General features: G+C 39.7%; 1 protein-coding gene across 1 annotated transcript in view; it reads right to left on the bottom strand.

Moving 5' to 3' along the window:
- The window catches only part of LOC114654681 (phosphoglucomutase-like protein 5), a 218,659-nt gene that overhangs the window by 25,867 nt on the left and 172,898 nt on the right, over positions 1-19,894 (bottom strand). The window contains exons 8-9 of the mRNA XM_028805379.2: positions 15,308-15,443; positions 1,270-1,453 (exon numbers count right to left, since the gene is read on the bottom strand). Of these exons, the coding sequence (XP_028661212.1) occupies positions 1,270-1,453; positions 15,308-15,443 (320 nt within the window). The remainder of the gene's footprint in view (positions 1-1,269; positions 1,454-15,307; positions 15,444-19,894) is intronic.

Genomic DNA, 19,894 nt, shown 5'->3' on the forward strand with positions numbered 1-19,894 from the left:
CTCTCCTTCCATGTCTCCCTTCCTCCTGTCATTTTATCAGCCATCTTTTGGGTTCACCCAGGCTGACTGGTTACCCCACAGATTTGGAGGAGTAGGTGACAGTCGTAAATCATTCTCTGTAGTTTAACACATGTAATCAACATTATTGACAATAAATACTGCATTGACATTTGAAATAATAGAAATGCACCACAAAAACAACAGATGTGAAATTTCAAAATCCTGGAGTCAGAGTAACACGAACACATGTGAAGTGATTAGCCTCTAACCCAGATCAACCTACCTGCAACCTGGCTGGGCACTTTTACACTACAGAAAGGTTACAAATCAGGACGGAGTGCTGAGTCATAACTTTTCGCAGATGGTATTCTGCTTTTACATAAATGATGCCTGTTCATTTCAATGCAATTGCATTTTAACTTTACTTTGTATTTAACTTTAGTTAAACTTTGCTTGTCTTGGGAAATTGTCAGGTTGAAGAATTTGGATGGTGGATAGCACTTAAAGGTGTGTGTCTTAGTACAAGACTCATGTGTATTTGGGATGAATTACACTTAAACTTTTACAGTAATGCTGTGATGATACATTACGCAATTTACACAAAGACTAGAAAAAAAAAAGAAGGATTATCTGTAGGATTAAACTTGATGTTGATGGTCTTTTACTATCCTCAAAAAACTGCCCTACTAAAAAGACGATCTGTGTTGTTGACTGTTGTTAAATTTATAACACCATCAATATCACTACTTTTAAAATGACAAATACAGCAAAACACAAAGAACATTTCAATTTTCTTCTAAAGTAAAAATTAACTTAATATGTGTTCTTTCTGATCATTTTACAAAGATGTCATGGCCCACTCTTATAGCAATATGATACATTTTCCTTAGTCTAGCTTCTGTGTAACTCTTGATTCCTATTGTCCTATTATTAAATCTGAAGATCCATCAGGAGTGAGAAAAAATTACTACCCAATAAAATCTAAGCCTGATAGCAAGTAATATAACATTTGGAGTATAAGAGAAAAGATGTATTTGAAGAAATGTAAATGAAAATTATGCATAGAAGTAGGCATGTAATACTAAGGCTATGTGATCCAATGTGAAAGGAAAAAAATAGTTTGTTTGGCTTTGTTTTGTATTTTCTCTTTTCAGACATCAACTTTATATGTCTAAGTCTGCTTGAGATTTAAAAGGGCATTGACTCCTCACACTACACCCTCTCTCAGAGACCCTTATGAATTGGAGTAAGATATGTTAAATTTCTGACCTGGTTTTTGGCAACACTGCCATCCACAGGGTCTATATACTCATAATTTTCTGTTTTTTCCACACTGTATACATGGTTTCCAACAGCAAACTGTTGTCCTATGAAAGGTTTGTCAGTAATGACTGCTTCCAGGTCTCTCATCATGAAAAACGCAGCCCTGGGGTCCACTCCCTCGTAATCAAACCTATGAATGACAACAAGACACAAACAGACTAAATGATAAACATGAATTGTGTGAAAATTTAAATGCTGTGTAATTTTCATATCATTACCCCCTTCATTTGTAACTTCTTGTCCAGCTGAAGGCCCCTAGGAGCCAACACCTACCCTAGCAAAATTATAGCTAGTGCTACTCACATATGCACACACCCACACTCATGCACGACAAGCCAATTTGGATACACCAGTTAACTTAACATCCACATTTTTGGGGTATTGGAAAAACGTACCCAGAGACAAAAACACATGCAGATAAAAGAGAAAGATTGAGTGTGCAATCTCCACACAGGCAGTCCCAGTCATAAGATCCGTACCCCACTGAACCCCATGACCATAAAAAGTAAAAAAAAAAAAAACATAATTTAAAGATTAATCATTCAGTCTGATTAATTAGTTAACTTACTCATATCTGTGAACATTGTAATTAGATTACAATTTATGCTGGTAAAAATTACATAAAGTAAAAACAAAATGCAAGAATATTTTTTATATTGATATGTAAGATTTGAAAATAGTGTAACGGGTAAAATGATTACAATTCTGTGTGACTCTAAAACATAATATTGGTACAGAAGTATGATCTCCTGCAGATGTGAAGAATCCTTGATTTTTGTGAAATCCACCTGAAGTCAAATTTGTATATTTTAAGACCTGTGGAGACTGGCCCAGACACAGACAGGTAGACATTGTTAAAAGCACCACACACATTCATTTACACAATATTATTTACAAGGGACACAGCAGACAACCCAATACTCCCCCAAAGTCCAGGCCTCTCAATAACAATGCCTTTCCTCAGGTCCACCCCACTCCTCTCCTCTCCTCCCGAGCTCCTTCTTCCTCCCGACTCCAGCCATCGAATGGAGGGAGGCGGCCCCTTTTAAACCCACCTGGGCGTGCTCCAGATGCCTCCCAATGAGTGCCTGCCGGCACTCCCTGGTGTGGCAGAAGTGCCGGCTCTGCACCCGGAAGCACTCCGGGTGTCCCTGGTCTTCTTCCCCCCAGCACTTCTGGGTGTGGCGGAAGTGCTGAGGGTCAGGGCTCCTCAGGCATTAGGGCGCCCCCTGGCGGTGACCACAGGGCCCTATAGGATTGAGCTTCCAAGCTCCTTTTCCGTGGTCCCCAAACCCACCAGTGTGGTCGCCCCCTTGTGGTCTGGAGGAGGCGTAATCCCTCCTCCGGTCCTTCCGGGCGTCCCGGCTGGGAACCGCCCCCAGCCGCTCACCACAGACCACATATATCACTGCATGATAGTGTAAGCTTTACTTCCAGTTTGAAGAATTGGGAACAGGATTAGATTGTCCTTGTGCAAGATGGAGATATGTGCTTAAGAGTCATCAGAGCGGTGAATGAAGGGAAAAGATACCAAAGAATTGTATTAAATGAAAATCACAATTCGAGAATTACCATATTTAACATTGTATCATGCTTTTTGTTTTTTATCTGAAAGTGTGTTTTTTTAAATTTAACACCTCAAGTAGTGCAGGGGTTTTGTTGAGTGTATACAGTGGTTTCTGTTCGTTTTGAAGATGGTTACTGGTGATGTATTTTCCAACGTCATTCCACCTTACAACACTTTCTTTTGCATGTTCACAGTGACTAAAAGCAGCAATGGAGCGGTCCCCTCAGGACCAGCCTGATGTTTACTTAGATTCTGGCTATCTGTCAATAGAAACCACAGTTAAATCAGTATCTAAATAGGAACAATTGTGACAAGTCCTCAGCCTGGCTCTGATGAGCTGATAAGTTTTTCTCTAACATATCCTATTATGTGTTTGCTTTAAAAAAATAGTAAACTGTCACAAGTGCATAGGAGATTATCACCTTATACGACAGAGGTCCTCAATCACAGTCCTGGAGAGCCACAGTGGCAGAAGGTTTTTATTCCAACTAGTTTCCTAATTAGAAGACAGTCCATGCTGATAATGAAACTTAGTATTGAACTATTTAGCGAGTTAATGCTTGCATTCATCCAAGAGCAATGTGAATTGCACTGTAGAGTTTCCTTCTGTGAGAAAATTGCAATGTGTTTTGTGGACCAGAATAGATTTAAACTTAATGGTCCTTCCGATTCCCCTCTCATTCATTACTAAACATTTTTTATCACAGATACTTCATGGCAAGCACGTGAGCTGGAGAGCTGCTGGTTTATTGGTTATCTGCATCTCATTATTAACTAATGTCTGGTTAAGAAAACTGACAACAATTAAAACTTAAATGCAGCTGCTAAAATCTAAAATAGGCAATTAAGGGTTCTGAATGGTAACAGGCAAGTGAACTAAAATTATTGCTTATTGCTTTAATAGTAAATAAAAGAGTTCTAATTAAGAAGTAACTAAAATTTGTCTTTGATGAATAAAGGCACTAACAAGGCATAGAGTTAACACTAACTTCTAACTGCTGCTGTAACCCTTGTTTTATAAAAAAACTGGCTCAGATCCCTTATAGCTAAAATTTTATTGCCCAATTTCTAATCTTCCAATTATGACTAAGATCTTAGAAAAGGTTGTTGCTGCTCAACTCAATGATTATTTAAATTTGCATAACCTGCTTGAGCCTTTTCGGGATTTAGAGCCCTACAAAGCACTGAAACTTTACTTTTTGCTTTACTTAAGGTAGCCAATGACTTACTTATAACTGCAGATTCTTATTGACTTAAGTGCAGCATTTGATACACTTAACCATAACATTTTACTGTCCCAGCTTTCTGCTATTGGTATCTCTGGCGCTGCTCTTTCTTGGTTCACATCATACCTCAGTGATCGCCAGTACTACGTCTTCATTAGGAAATACAAATCTGCCACTACTTCACACACACAAGGTATCCCTCAAGGGTCAGTTCTCGGTCCAATCCTCTTTAACATCTATATGCTCCCATTAGTTGAGATTATTCGTCGGTATGGCCTGAGCTTCCACTGCTATGCCGATGACACACAACTTTATGTGAGTGTTGATGCAACTGCAACATCTTCATCTGTTGCACTGACTGACTGCATTCGCTAAATCAATCTTTGGATGACAGATCATTTTTTACAACTCAATCCTGATAAAACAGAACTCTTATTAGTTGGTACCAAATCTGTCCTCTCTACTCTTCGTGGGCTAAAAATTGACATTGATGGGTTCCTGGTTGAACCCTCAGCATCAGTCTGTAATTTGGGTGTCATCTTTGATCAGCTTCTTATTTTTCAATCACACATTAGCTCAATAGTACAAACAGCCTTTATTCATCTTCGTAAAATATTGCTCATCTACATTCTTTCCTCAGTGTGAGAGATACTGAGACATTCATTCATGCTTTCATCACTACCCGTCTGGACTATTGCAATGCTTTGTTTTATGGCCTCCCGACTAAATATATCAATAAATTACAGTATGTTCAGAATTCTGCTGCTCGTTTACTTACACACAATAAAAAAATCTTCTCACATCACTCCAGTCCTCTATGATTTACATTGGTTGCCAGTTTCTTCAAGAATCAAATATAAAAATTATTCTTCTCACCTTTAAAGCCCTTCATGGGTTAGCCCCTCATTATCTGTCTGAGCTGCTGCTTCCTTACACTCCTGCCCATGCATTATGATCATTGGACGCTAGCTTACTCACTGTACCTAAACACAGGTTAGTAACTATGGGGGGCAGAGGTTTCAGTGTGATAGCCCCTAAAATTTGGAATTCACTTCCTCTCAGCCTTCGTGAGGAAAATCTATTATTAATTTCAAACTTCTGTTAAAAGCATCTTTTCAATGAGTATTATTCTTTTTCATGTATGTAATTTCTACTGTCTTTTTAATGTGTGTATTGAATTATAAAGTGTCCTTGAGTGTATGAAAGGCGCTACATAAATAAAACTTAATAATAATAATAATAAAAATAATAATAATAATAGTAACTTTCATTATCAGCTAGGACTGAGTTCTAAGTAGGACACTGGATGGAATAAAACCCGTAGCCACTGTGGCCCCCCAGGACAAAGAGAGCACTAAGATGTAATAATAAATATGTCTGGCAAAATGAAACATTCTGGGCTTTGAATAAGGACTTCAAGAAGCTTGAATCTGGTTCAAACATCAGATTGATATAGCAAGATAGAGGAAATATTTACATAAAATTAGCTGTGAAAACGTTTTCATTGTTACTGGTATGAACTATACGTAGGCTGACCAGACATCCCATTTCTGGGACAGTTCCATTTTTAAGCATTGGATCATGAAATTTAACAAAATGTTAGCCGCTTTTAGCAAGCAGAAACGTGAAGGGAACCCCATCCCAACCATACATTAATTTTAATTACTTTTTTTTACCAAACTCACTGAGCTCTGCTTTTCAATTTAATTTGCATCTAGCACATTTACTGCATTTAATGAGTTGTGTCATGTTTTCAATCCATGACAATCTGGTCATCCTAGATATATCCTTTATGAATAAGAATAATTTGGGAGCTACCTTTCTGCTGTCTACCATTTATATGTATTAATACTTTTCACTACAGAACACTGGTTGAATGAAAATTGAAACATGAATGTTAACTGGATGGTCAGGATAAACTGGACCTCAAACAAATAAGGATTAAAGGCAAGTCCTCCACAGGAGCAATTTTTGGGATCAGGAAACCACTAAAGGATAGCAGTCCTATTGTAAATATGTGATGTTCCATATGTGAACACACATGGATCCTGCATTTTAACAAAAGTGTGTTGTTAGAATGATATATGGCCAGACTTGCATATTTTATAAGGAATGCAGGAATACTCAGGTTTGAAAGACTGCAGTCTTGTGACTAATTCAGCAAGCCAGACGCAATTAGAGTATTTTTCTGGGTACTGGGCTCCTTAAATAAGTTTGAAGCTTGTTGTGATCTCAGAAGCTATGAAGACGTCAGTAACATGACCTTTACATGGCTAGAAGGATTTGGAGTGTTGAAGGACGAAAGAATAAGTGCTGCGGTCAATGCCAATGTAAATCTAAAATCTACATGAAACAGGAGATAAAAGCAAAATAACAGCATGAAATTGTTATGACTTTTGTTACTTTTTTATGCCATGGTGATTGTGGTCATGCATTTGATTCAGATTCTGACTTGCTGAAACAGTTTCCGAAATTTCTGTTTCTATTATATTTTTTTGCTCACTTCCGGTTCTTTATTTTCTCTGAAGTTATTTCTAAGTGCCACTGCCAGATTTGTCACCAGTCATTACATAGTAGTACTTCTGGCATAAATATGGCAATGACCAGTATGCTGGCAGCCCTCGGTGGATATTCTGTTCCAGAAAAATAATTTTTAGTCTTTATTAGTGGTAGTTAGCTTCCTTTCAAGTAGGCCTAGTGTCAGGTTCTGTGGTTTTGACCTTTCTTTGTCCTTGACTCTTTCATTTGTTTGCTCTTTAATTTCTGTTGCTACTAGTTTTTTGTGACTCTCTGGCTACGACTGTGGTCCAGCTTTGACTCTGTGATCATCATCTGGTGACCTTCCTCCTAGCAGCTCATAATAATCCTCAAGTTGTTTCTTCTGGTCTTAACAGTAATGTTACAAAGTATATGACTCAGTATATGTTATAAAATATATGACTCAGGCGCTGCCGCGAATGGCAGCCTTTCCAGCAACTCCGTGTATGACTTTATCTTTTTACCTTTTTCTGTATTTTTCTCTATTTCACTGTCAACTCCTACCACTTTCTTTTATATGGACTAGTTCCCTGGACACTTTTTACACTTTTTTACTACTCTTTACTACTTGGAAATGGATTTTTACACGCCAAGACTCGTCTATTCAAGTAGTCAACTTCAAGCACTGAGAACAAATGCCCATGCCGGTGTGGTTCCCTGTTTACCTGACGAGGTAAGAAGGTTGTATCGTGACAGCAGAGCCGGCGCTAAGATAAAAGCCAAGCGTCTAGAGAGAAAGTGGCGCTACAAACCTTCAGTGCCTTCTGTGATCCTGGGAAATGTGAACTCTCTACCAAATAAGATTAACGAACTGGCTGCGCTGGTGAAAAATGTCAGGATCTACAGAGAATGCAGTTTGTTGTGTTTTACTGAAACGTGGCTAACAACTAACATCCCAGATGCTAACATGGAGCTACCCGGGTTTAGCACAGTTAGAGCGGACAGAGACGCAAGTACCTGCGGGAAGCACAAAGGAGGTGGACTCGCACTCTGTGTCAATACAAGATGGTGCAACTCTGGACATGTAAACGTTAACATCTCCTCTTGCTGCAGGGACATTGAACTGTTGGCCATAAGTTTGCATCCCTATTACTTGCCCAGAGAGTTTGGAAATGTCATTGTTGTTACTGTTTGCATCCCTCCTCGGGCAGATGTGGAGATAGCGAGTGACATCATCCACTCAGCTGTTGCTAAACTGCAAACGCAGCACCCTGAGGCACTTGTGCTAATTGCTGGAGACTTTAACCATATGATGCTGGACAAAACATAACCTGCCTTCTCCCAGTATGTGGATTGTAACACCCGGGGAAATAGGACTATTGACCTACCGTATGCAAACGTTAAAGATGCATACAGCGCTACCCCGCTACCTGCGCTTGGGAAAGCAGATCATAACCTGGTTCTGCGTCAGCGTCACTACAAACCAAGAATGAGGGTCCTACCTACAACCACATGCTCATTCAGGAAGTGGTCCCCTGAGGCAGAGCAGGCTCTGAGAGACTGGGATATCCTGCAGGGGTCACATAGTGAGAACATTGAGGAGGTTGTTGACTGCACTACTGACTACATCAACTTCTGTATGGACATTGTAGTTCCAGTAAGAACAGTACTCTGCTATGCTAACAACAAGCCATGGATTACAAGTGACATCAAGGGCCTTTTGAACCAGAAGAAAAGGGCTTTTAAAGGTGGTGATCAGCATGAGCTCAAGCACATGCAGAAGGAACTCCGAGTCCAGCTCAGGACAGCAAAGGAGCAGTACAGGAGAAAGCTGGAGCAGAAGTTGCAGAACAACAGCATGAAGGAAGTCTGGGATGGGATGAAGATCATCACTGGCTGCAGCTCGAAGCGGGGTGCCACCATCGAGAGAGATGCGGAGAGAGCAAACCAGATGAACAACTTCTTTAACAGGTCTGACCACCCTAACCCACTCTCACCTCAGAGTACTGCACCCTCCAACCATCCTTCTGCTGATACCAGCATAGGAAAGAGTTTCCCCCAACCCACAATTACAGCAGCTCAGGTGAGCAGAGAGCTGAGGAGACTTTGTGCCAGCAAGGCAGTGGGTCCAGATGGAGTATCGCCACGACTGCTGAAGGCCTGTGCGCTGGAGCTGGGGAGTCCTCTACAGCGGCATCTTCAACCTGAGCCTGGAACAGGGGAGAGTCCCGAGGCTTTGGAAAACATCTTGCATCACCCCAGTCCTAAAGGTATCACATCCTAGTGAGCTGAACGACTTCCGGCCTGTCGCTCTGATGTCACATGTGATGAAGACCATGGAGTGGCTGCTGCTTCACCACCTATGGCCACAGGTCTGCCATGCCCTCGACCCTCTGCAGTTCGCATACCAGGAGAAGGTGGGAGCGGAGGATGCCATCATCTACATGCTACACCGATCCCTCTCCCACTTGGACAGAGGCAGTGGTGCTGTAAGAACTATGTTTCTAGACTTCTCTAGTGCCTTCAACACCATCCAACCTATGCTCCTTAGGGACAAGCTCACAGAGATGGGAGTAGATTCATACCTGGTTGCATGGGTCGTGGACTATCTTACACACAGACCTCAGTATGTGCGTCTTGGGAGCTGCAGGTCTGACATTGTGGTCAGCAACACAGGAGCGCCGCAGGGGACTGTACTCTCTCTGGTCCTGTTCAGCCTATATACATCGGACTTCCAATACAACTCGGAGTCCTGCCACATGCAAAAGTTCACTGACAACACTGCTATCGTGGGCTGCATCAGGAGTGGGCAGGAAGAGGAGTATAGGAACCTCATCAAGGACTTTATTAAATGGTGTGACTCAAACCACCTACACCTGAACACCAGCAAAACCAAGGAGCTGGTGGTAGATTTTAGGAGGCCCAGGCCCCTCATGGACCCCGTGATCATCAGAGGTGACTGTGTACAGAGGGTGCAAACCTATAAATACCTGGGAGTGCAGCTGGATGATAAATTGGACTGGACTGCCAATACTGATGCTCTGTGTAAGAAAGGACAGAGCCGGTTATACTTCCTTAGAAGGCTGGTGTCCTTCAACATCTGCAATAAGATGCTGCAGAAGTTCTATCAGACGGTTGTGGTGAGCGCCCTCTTCTACGCAGTGGTGTGCTGGGGAAGCAGCATAAAGAAGAGGGATGCTTCACACCTGAACAAACTGGTGAGGAAGGCAGGCTCTATTGTAGGCATGGAGCTGGACAGTTTGACATCTGCGGCAGAGCGACGGGCACTGAGCAGGCTCCTGTCAATCATGGAGAATCCACTGCATCCACTGAACAGTGTCATCTCCAGACAGAGGAGCAGCTTCAGAGACAGACTGCTGTCAATGTACTGCTCCACTGACAGACTGAGGAGATCGTTCCTCCCCAACACTATGCGACTCTTCAATTCCACCCGGGGGGATAAACGTTAAAATTATATAAAGTTATTGTCTGTCTGTATACCTGCATTGTTATCACTCTTTAATTTAATATTGTTCTTTATCAGTATGCTGCTGCTGGAGTATGTGAATTTCCCCTTGGGATTAATAAAGTATCTATCTATCTATCTATCTATCTATCTATCTATCTATCTATCTATCTATCTATCTATCTATCTATCTATCTATCTATCTATCTATCTATCTATCTATCTATCTATCTATCTATCTATCTACCTACTAGGAAAAAGAAAGACTATGTATTGTGCAGGAGGTGTAAAGGACAGTTTTGGTAAACCATACCAAATAAATCAACAGAAAAAGCTGCCTCACAAACAAGCCACACTTTATTGTTATGTTAAGGCTGTTATGCCTCAATGGAACGATACAGAAAAGGATCAGAAGTTGAAAGATGTTATTTTTAACAAAATTTGTTACTGGAATATCTGTCTTGTCTTTTCCCCTAAGCCAAAACAATAACTGAAACTCGTAATTGAAATGTGAGTGTCAAAGATTTGTACAGTATACTAACGTCAAAATAAGGAAGCATACTTCAGCCAGAATAAAGAAATGCACTCTCTACAATCTTAGATGAGTAGGAAGTGCATGGCGCCAGCCTTATACCATTGCATCAAGGTTATGGCATGCCACTGATTGGTGGTCATTTGTGGGTAACATAAGCATAGCAGCAGTAAACAAAATGATCCATGAAATGATGGAGTCCACAGTAAATAATAATGTGGCAAGGATGTGAGAAAGAAAATTAAACTTGAGGCAAGAAGCCTTTCCACAATCTGTGAAACAAGTGTAATTAAATGCAATGTGAGTCTTTGTAAACTTTGTTCTAGTTGCTTGGGCAAGTGGTGACGTTATTGAGTTTTTATTGATCAGGTTATTTACAGTAACTGTCCTTCTCAAAGACACACCCTGTAAGTTTGCATACAAACTTATCTTTTACTGTTAATGAAACTTGTTTTGTAAATCAGTTGATTAAAGAGAGGTTGGGGGCATGCATTGCCGCACCCACCACACAACAAACCACCTCAGGATCCCAAATCAGGACCCAAACGCAGCCATGCAACAGGTGACACCTCAGCACCACACTAGTTCAAATGGAGTAGAACGGTGTGTGGCTGAAGTTCTACCACAAACCCCTGAGTTTTCCCTGCAAGATGGAGGACCTGCTTGCAGGGCTGGATGCAGGTTAACATCATACCCAGGACAGAGCAATTGCAGGTTAAGGGCCTTGCTCAGTGGCTCAATGGAGTGGAATCACTTCTAGGATTCAGGAGATCTGAACCATCTGTCTTATGATTGCTAGCACAGATCTCTAGCCTCAGAGCCAACACTCTTTTCTAATTGACCAAAACAAATTCTACACACTGCCAAACCCACCCCAAGTGAGGTACTCAGATCAAAAAAGAGAATAGAAAAAATAAAAATAATTTATAATAAGGCAAGCAGTGTGTGGTGTAGTAAAGCAAGAATGTGGTGTAGTAGCTATAGTCAAGGCTTCAAATCATAAGGCTATTACTGTACCAGTTCCCAACTTTGACTTTTTGTCTGACAGAAAGCAATTAACTTAGCTTTCCTGTGCTGTAATTGTTAAATACATTTTTAAAGTATGCAAACAAATATTATTGTACACTGATCTTATAGGTCATTTTTGATAAAGGTGCTGTTAATATTAAAACATTGCATCATTCCTTTTTTTAATTTTTATAGTTTTGGTTTCTTTCCCCTACTTTCTTATTTGTTCTTTATTTTATTATTTATTTTGCATCTGTAATTTTATCCTGATTTCTTCCCCTCAATCCTGTTCTTTTTATTATTTCACAAACCCTGCAGATTTGAAATTAGTCTCAGACATGAGCAGCTACGATCACCTGAGAAAATTATTTAATCCCCTCTCCCAGCTACTCTCTCTTTCTTTCTAAAGTGTACAATAGTCATAATAATATGCTATTTAACTATTCTTCTTTGTGTCACAATAAAATCCCTTATTTATTTTTTGTAATTTATTTGTATGTTTTGTCTCATAGATGCCTGCACTATGGAGCATCTATGAACAAATCTTCAAAGTGGAAGAGTTTCAATATGGCTAGAAAGACGTGCCATTCAGTGGTCTATTTTACAGGATGCTGCTTGGTCCAGCTGTGGAGGAATCGAATGTGTTGGCCAGTTGTAAAGGCTGATTCATTTTTGTGCAAATTATACTTAGCAAATTACGGTAAGTAAACTTCTGAGTATAATAAAAGTATTTTTGTACTCATACTTTTAGTTTCAAATGAAGAAACTGTATTAACAGTACAGTTGAAGATAGTACAGAATAATGTAGCACCTAATTCAAACAAAAATCTGTCACCAATAATGGGGCCTGCTTTGTGAAAAGGAATGAATTGGGACACTTTAGAACATGTCTAAATGTCATGTGAAGACCAATTTGATACTTGAATATGGTCACTTTTTCTCAAAAGGATGGATAGCTGTTAGCATTCTGCAACTCTCTTGGGTAGGATGATAAAAATGTTACCAACATTTGAAGTTTATTAGTCAGACAAAGAGAGTTTTTTGTATTGTGAATGTGGCTTTTTTGGTATTCAGGCCTGGCTCCAAGGGTCAATATAAACTGCACTTAAGCTGGCCACTCACCTATGACCAATTTGCCTTTGGTGAATTGCCCCAGACAACATACAGCAGCTCCTTGGATCATTGGGAAACATAAACAACTCCAACACAATACAGTGGTCATTCACAGAGGGGCTTGTGGCTTGAGTGACAGTTGAAAGCAGATGCCTTGGTAGACTGATCCCTAGCTACCAAAACTGACTCTTGGTACATGGAATGTGATCTGTGTGACAAGGAAGAAGCCCGAGCTAGTGTGGGAGGTAGAGAGGTTATGCTTATAGTCGGGCTCACGTCAATGCAGAGAACAGGTTGTGAAACCAAACTCCTGGAAAATGGCTGGACTCTATTCCACTCTGGAGTTGTCCAGGATGACAGGCTTTTAGCGGGTGTGGTCTTACTTATGGCCCCGGTTTGATACCTGTACATTGGGACTTTACCCTGGTGGACATGAGGGTCGCCACCCTGTGACTTTGAGTTGGTGGGAGGCTCTGACTCTTGTCAGAGTATTTTGCCTTCTTGAAGACCTTGTGGGGAATGCTGGAAGGTGTTCCTACTGGGGAATTCAATACACATATGGGTAACGACAGTGAAACCTGAAGGGTGTGATCTGAACCCAAGTGGTGTTTTGCTATTGCCCATGATGAACACTATGTTCCAACATATGGGTGTTCATTAGTGTACTTGGCACCAGAGTGCCCTAGGTCATATGTCGATGATGTATAGCGGAGGAAGATGTCAGACAGATTAGGGAGACATAAACATATACGAATGTGCTGGGAACGTCTAGCAGATGCCCCTGTTCAGGAGATCTTTAACTGACACCTCTGGATGAATTTCTCTTGTATTCCAATGGAGGCTGGGGACATTGAACCAATAGACCATGTTCTGTGGCTTCATTGTTGAGGCAGCTCCACAGAGCTGTGGACATAAGGTCATTGCTGCTGGTTGTGGCAGTAATCTCTGAACCTGGTGGTGTAAGTCAGCGGTAAAAGGAGTCATTGGACTGAAGAAGGAATACTTTTGTGCTTGGTTAGCTAGTTAGACACCAAAGGCTTCTGACAGGTACTGACAGGCCAAGTGGATTGTGACAATGGCAGTGGCGGAAGGAAAAACTCAGATATGGGAGAAGTTCGATGAAACCATGGAAAATAACTTTTGGTCAGCCTTGAAGCAATTCTGGCAAACTGTCAGGCAACTCAGAAGAAAGAAGCAGCGCTCCACCTATGCGGTTTATAGCAAGGATGGAGTGCTGCTGACCTCACCTGGGGATATAGCTGGGCGGTGGAAGGAGCATGTGTTCCAACTTTAAGGGCATCACACTCCTCAGCCTCCTTGGGAAGACCTATGCCAGGGTTCTGGATAAGATGATCCTGCTGTTGGTCAATCCACAGATTCAGAAAGAACAATGCAGATTTCATTCCGGGTGTGGAATACTGGACCAGCTTTTTACCCTCATAAGGATACTGTAGGGTTCATTTGATATAACCAGCTAGTCTATATGTGTTTTGTGAATCTGGAAAAGGCATACGATCATGTCCCTAGGGGTTTTCTGTGGGGGGTGCTTTTGGAGTATGAGGTACTGGGTCAGCTGTTGTGGGCTATTTGGTCCCTGTGCAACTGGAGTGAAAGCTTGGTTCTCATTACTGACAGTAAGTCAGACTCATTCACAGATGTTGTAGGACTCTACCAGGGCTTCCCTTTGTCACTGGTTCTGGTCATAATTTTTATGGACAGAATTGTTAGACGCTTCCAAGGAGTAGAGGGTGTTCAGTTTGGTGGCCTCAGGATCACATCTCCACTTTTTGTGGATGATGTGGTCCCGCTGGCTTCATCGAGCTGTAACCTTTGCAGCCGAGTGTGAAGTGGCTAGGATGAGGATCAGTGCCTCTAATTCCACCATCATGGTTCTCAGCCAGAAAAAAAGGTGGAGTGCCCTCTCTGGGTTGGAGATGAGGTGCTGCATGAAGCAGAGAAGTTTAAGTATCTTGGGATCTTGTTCACGAGTCGGGGAAAAAAGGAACGGAAGATCGACAAGTGGATTGGAGCAGTGTTCATAGTCATGCAAACATTGTACTGATGAGTCAAGGTGAAGAGGGAGCTGAGCCAAAAGGCAAAACTCTAAATTTACTGGTAGATCTACATTCCTATCTTCATCTATGTTCATGAACTCTGACTAGTGACTGAAAGAACTAGATTGTGCATACAAGTGGCAGAAATGAGTTTCCTCTGCAGGGTTGTCTAGGCATAGCCTTAGAGATAGCGTGGTAAGTAAAGATATTTGAGAGGAGCTCAAAGTAGAGTCACTGCTCCTCTGCATTGAAAGGAGGCAGTTGAAGTGGTTCAGGCATTTAATTAAGATACCTTCTGGACACCTCCCTGGGATGGTGTTTTCGGGCATGTCCAAACAGAAGGAGACCTCAAGACAGATCCAGAACACATTGGAGAGATTACGATTCATCTCTTGGTTTGCCTTGGAACACCTTGGTATCCCCCAGGATACAAGATGGATGGAGTTTCTGGAATATTCATGGCACCCAAGGATGACCACAAGTGATGCTGAAAGTGGTGTACATTACTAAACACACAGGATAAGTGAATTAAACATTTACCTGCAGTAGTAGTTGCGTCCCAGTCTGGCCCAGTGATCCCTTACAATTTCTTCCACACCTTGCTTTCGAGCAGCCATTATAGACAACCAGACAAGCACAGCCCACAGTCCATCTTTCTCTCGGATATGGTCAGAGCCTGAAACCAGTGAAAAGTTATTTATAGTGCAATACAAGCTTTAATAAATATTTCCCTTGAGGCAATTGTAGAGTAAACATACTAATGAACCTATCTGATAATGTTAAGATAATGTGTTGAATGTTGATATACAGTGGGGATCTGTCTCCTTAGAAGCAATTAGCAGTAATTATAAATGGAAAAGTGAAATAAATCTATTTAAAGGTTTATAAATATATAGCTACAATATACTGATTTGAATACTAATATAAATATGATTTGGCAGTACTATTCACATTATCCAGACAATTCATTTTGATGCAGACCAGCCAGCCTTCAGCCTTTTTTCACAATTTACATTATATGCATTAAATCACAACTTCCTAAAGGAACAAATAAATATAATTGTGACTGGTGCATAAACTACGGTGGCCCTAGACATTGTTAAGGTTATATATAAGATACTAAATTTGTTATGTATTACCCTATAAACCAATTTGATTGTTTCTGTTTTAATCCATGGCAAACACATTACTTTATTCCAGAGGCTTGTGGCCTGTACACAACAGCTGCATTCAAACTGGGTTGTGGCTATTTCCTAGGAAGGCACATGACCATGATAAATGTATTAGCAAGACTGACAATACAATATGAATGCCTGTATGAGTAGAAACAACTAAGGAAAATACAATTTTTTGAGGTAAGGTTAGTATGCTAACTAATCTTGGTGCCAAAAAGTGGCAACATGTTGAATGTTGATTAGCATGTTGAAGTTAGAATTTCACTGTACTCTGTACACATGACAATATGTATATGCATAAATCCTCAGATGTTTATGACCCAATAACTTACTATTCAGCATTCTGGGTGTTATGTTCAGGGGCCAGAGAGTGTGTCACAGTTATCATGAGTTCAAAATACATCCTTGCTCTTTCAAGTTCAGTTCCCTAGCTGTCACATATAGTGCCTCTTTATACTGAAAAAGTGGGTGCTAGAAAAAAATAGTTGTGAGTTCTTTCTATAAATTTTTAATTTTTTAAAAATAATTAATTTTTGAACCTGGCAGAGTGGGATTTTATGACTAAATGTGCCTTATCTTTCTCTTTGAAATGATGAATTGATTTTAATGCTGGTTAGACTGTGGTTCATATACTGTACTATGACTTTTATAGCATTTTGTGTCTGATTGATTTGTTATAACACTTTTATTATAACAGATATAATTTATTTTAGCCAATAAGGCATAGATAGCACCACCAATTTCCTGTTGTCTTCTTGTTGTGGACAAATTTTCTTTAATTAGTATAGTGCATACAGCAGTACAAAGGACAAGCAATGCTGTATAGCTGCTAAACAGGTGAACTCAGATTACTGAAGTCACAAATCCGACTCTCACCACTATATAACTCACATGCAACATTGTGGCTTTCAAAATGTATGAATAAGCATTGTCTGAATTAATAATAACCTGGTCATGTAACACTTTCGTTTGTGGATGATCCAATATCCTCCGTTTCTGTTGATCCTAGAACAACATCAGAGTTTTTGTTCTAGGACTGTCACTCATCACAAAAAACATATCACAATTCCCTGTTGTTAAGAGAAAAAAAAAACTCTCCTTTCTCTTTAAAAGAAATGTACAGTATGCAGAATGGTTTGTTTGTAAAAAAAAAAACTGTCATCATTGAAATGTCTAGGGTAGCCTTGTTTTTTTCAGCAGATTATTATAAAAAACAATTTTAACAACCTGTAGCTGAACAGCATTTGAACTAATTAATTACACAGAAAAAGTGCAGCTCCCCTAAGTGATATAAACTTACAGTAGAAAGGGTTTAGAAAGGGAACTGCAGGTGATCTGCTGCCGAGCTGTCAACAAGAATTATACTATGGTGTACAGTTTCTATGGTGCACAAAAAGGCTGATTGTGCTGCAAATATCAAGGATGGACAGGATTACAGTTTTCACACAATGAAATAGTTACTTAGCATTATAATATACAGATTAAGCATGTATTACGGTTTATCTGTGCCTGAACGGCTGCTTTTGCTTTTGTGTATTGTATCTTCAGACTAGAATTCAAATCTTTAAGATAACTGCCATCGTTAGTATTCCTGATATAAAATAAATCAGTTCCTTACTAAATTCTTAGTTATTTACCATATATACTCACGGATAAGTTCTCCCGCGGATAAATTGGGACTTGATTTCACCGTATAATTTCTGGTATTTTATAATGTCGGTCGTATAATTCAAATTTGGAAAACTGATGCTATTGGTCCAAGAGATTATGATATGCTAACGCCCACCTGAAAGAGTAACCACGGAGCACACTGCCTTTTTTTTCTGTGTGGGTGCGGCAATGCGCTGTATCAGTGCGTGCACCTAACCTCTCTCTCTCACGCTCTCTGTTGTGCCTACGTGACCACACAGTAATACCCAAACTATTCTGAAGCACGTTTGCACTGATTTGTGTTTTTTGTATCTCACACCCTCATACACCTTTATCGTAAGAACATCCCTTATCTACAATGGAGAGTTTGATCAGAAGAAAATATGAAGCTGGTTTTAAATTAAACGTCGCTGAAGTAGTGAAAGAAATTGGTAACTGCGCTGCTGTAACAAAATTCGATGCGTCTGAGAAATTGATGCGAAATTGGAGGAGGCAAGAAAATGTAAAAAAAAATAAAATAAATAAGTGTCGCATTTTTGAACGGCCGTAGAACTCTGATTTTATGATTGATTTTTCGGGTTTCAAGACCCAACTTATACGTGAGTATATACGGTATATCATTTTAATGGGTGTCTGTGTTATAACAAATATTGACAGCTAAACAGGCAACTTTTATCCTTTCATAAGCTAATACCAAAAATGAGTATATGTTAGTATTGGTTATTTTGCATGAATATTTTTTACTTTTGGTAATTACTGGGTACTCCTTTATTGTGTATGCTTTCAAAAATGTTATGTTTAAGAAAACTGAACAACACTTAGTTACAGACCATCCACCTCTAACATCCATCAATTGATCAATTTTCACATCACTTGAATTGGAACCTGCTGTGTTATCAAATCTGTTGGGCCTGTTAACTTCATCGTAAAGTGCTGTTAAAAGGCACATATTTATTTAAGTCTGCTAACACATGTAATTGCATTTTATTATAACTGTTATTTTTTAAATATGACTTATTGTTACAAAAATATCTAATAAATAAAAATGTGATAACGGACTCTTGGAAAAAGTAAATAAAAAATGTGAAATGTTCAGCTTTTAACCTATAGTTGCCAAATGTATCAGAAATGAGGCGGCAAACATACATCTTCTAACTTGTTTATTAATGGTAGGTGCTCCTATGCCACATATGAAGGAAAGAAATTTGAACAACCCTCTGGTCTAGACTTTGTGCATCTCACTTATTTTAATAGCTACCATACAACTATAACTGAAGTACAAATTGTTTGTAATTAAGCTCCCACACCCACTTGACATTTAGAAGAGTTCTCTTCCCACCAGAAAGTTTCTTCCTGAACTGATGTCCCACTCTGGCATCTCTCCTGGTTCCCTTTTTATTCCATGCTACAATCTGGTCAAAGTATTGCCACCCCACAATCAGAAAATCTTGACGCATTAAAAATTACTATTCACAACAGCTATTGACAACACCCATAAAACAGCACTTAAGACATTCACTGATTCTAGAAGGATTTACCTCTGTTGCTATATCCACACAGTTTCTGATATTGGCTGTCTTTTAAGCATAGTGTTAATTTCGCTGTAAGAGACTCTGGGGCCTAATTCTGGCACCAAGAAAAATATTTCCAGCTGTGTAATTTGTGGTAACCTAAAAATATAATTAATGAGAAAATACCAGATGACAACAGAAGATAAAGAGAAAGAGCACTCTTGAGGATGCATCATTTGCTTAAGACGAGAAAAAAGCCATCTAAATGCTCCAAAGGTCAAAGAATACCATGCTGATCATGGGAACCTCTGGGCAAAATCTTATATAAACAATATTCTGAAGACTACAGGATGTGACCCCCTTGAATGTCAATGTACCTTCTACATCACTTTGTAAGGAAGTTAATATTTTTATTACTTATCAAGTTCCTGGTAACACTTCACAGAAAACAAATACTCAAATCAAATAGGATTTGCATTGTCTTGATCACGTCATACTGGTGACCACTGCAGACAGACAGCAAATATACACTGATACAGTACATATGGACCTTGTCATAACCCTCCTGCAAGAAAAATATGTTTTACTTTAATTACAGGAACCTTTGAATTAAAAACTGTATACTGTATGTAAACCAGTATAACTGAATTATTTAATTCATGAATTAGATTATATCGACAATACTTTGAATTAATATAAAAACATAAAATAACACTTACTAAAACAATAATCAGAACCAGCAAACTAGCAGCTTTCACCTTACTGTATTCATTCATCCATTTTTAACTTGC

Source organism: Erpetoichthys calabaricus, chromosome 7 (assembly GCF_900747795.2).
Source record: "Erpetoichthys calabaricus chromosome 7, fErpCal1.3, whole genome shotgun sequence".
NCBI classification, from domain to species: Eukaryota; Metazoa; Chordata; class Cladistia; order Polypteriformes; family Polypteridae; genus Erpetoichthys; species Erpetoichthys calabaricus.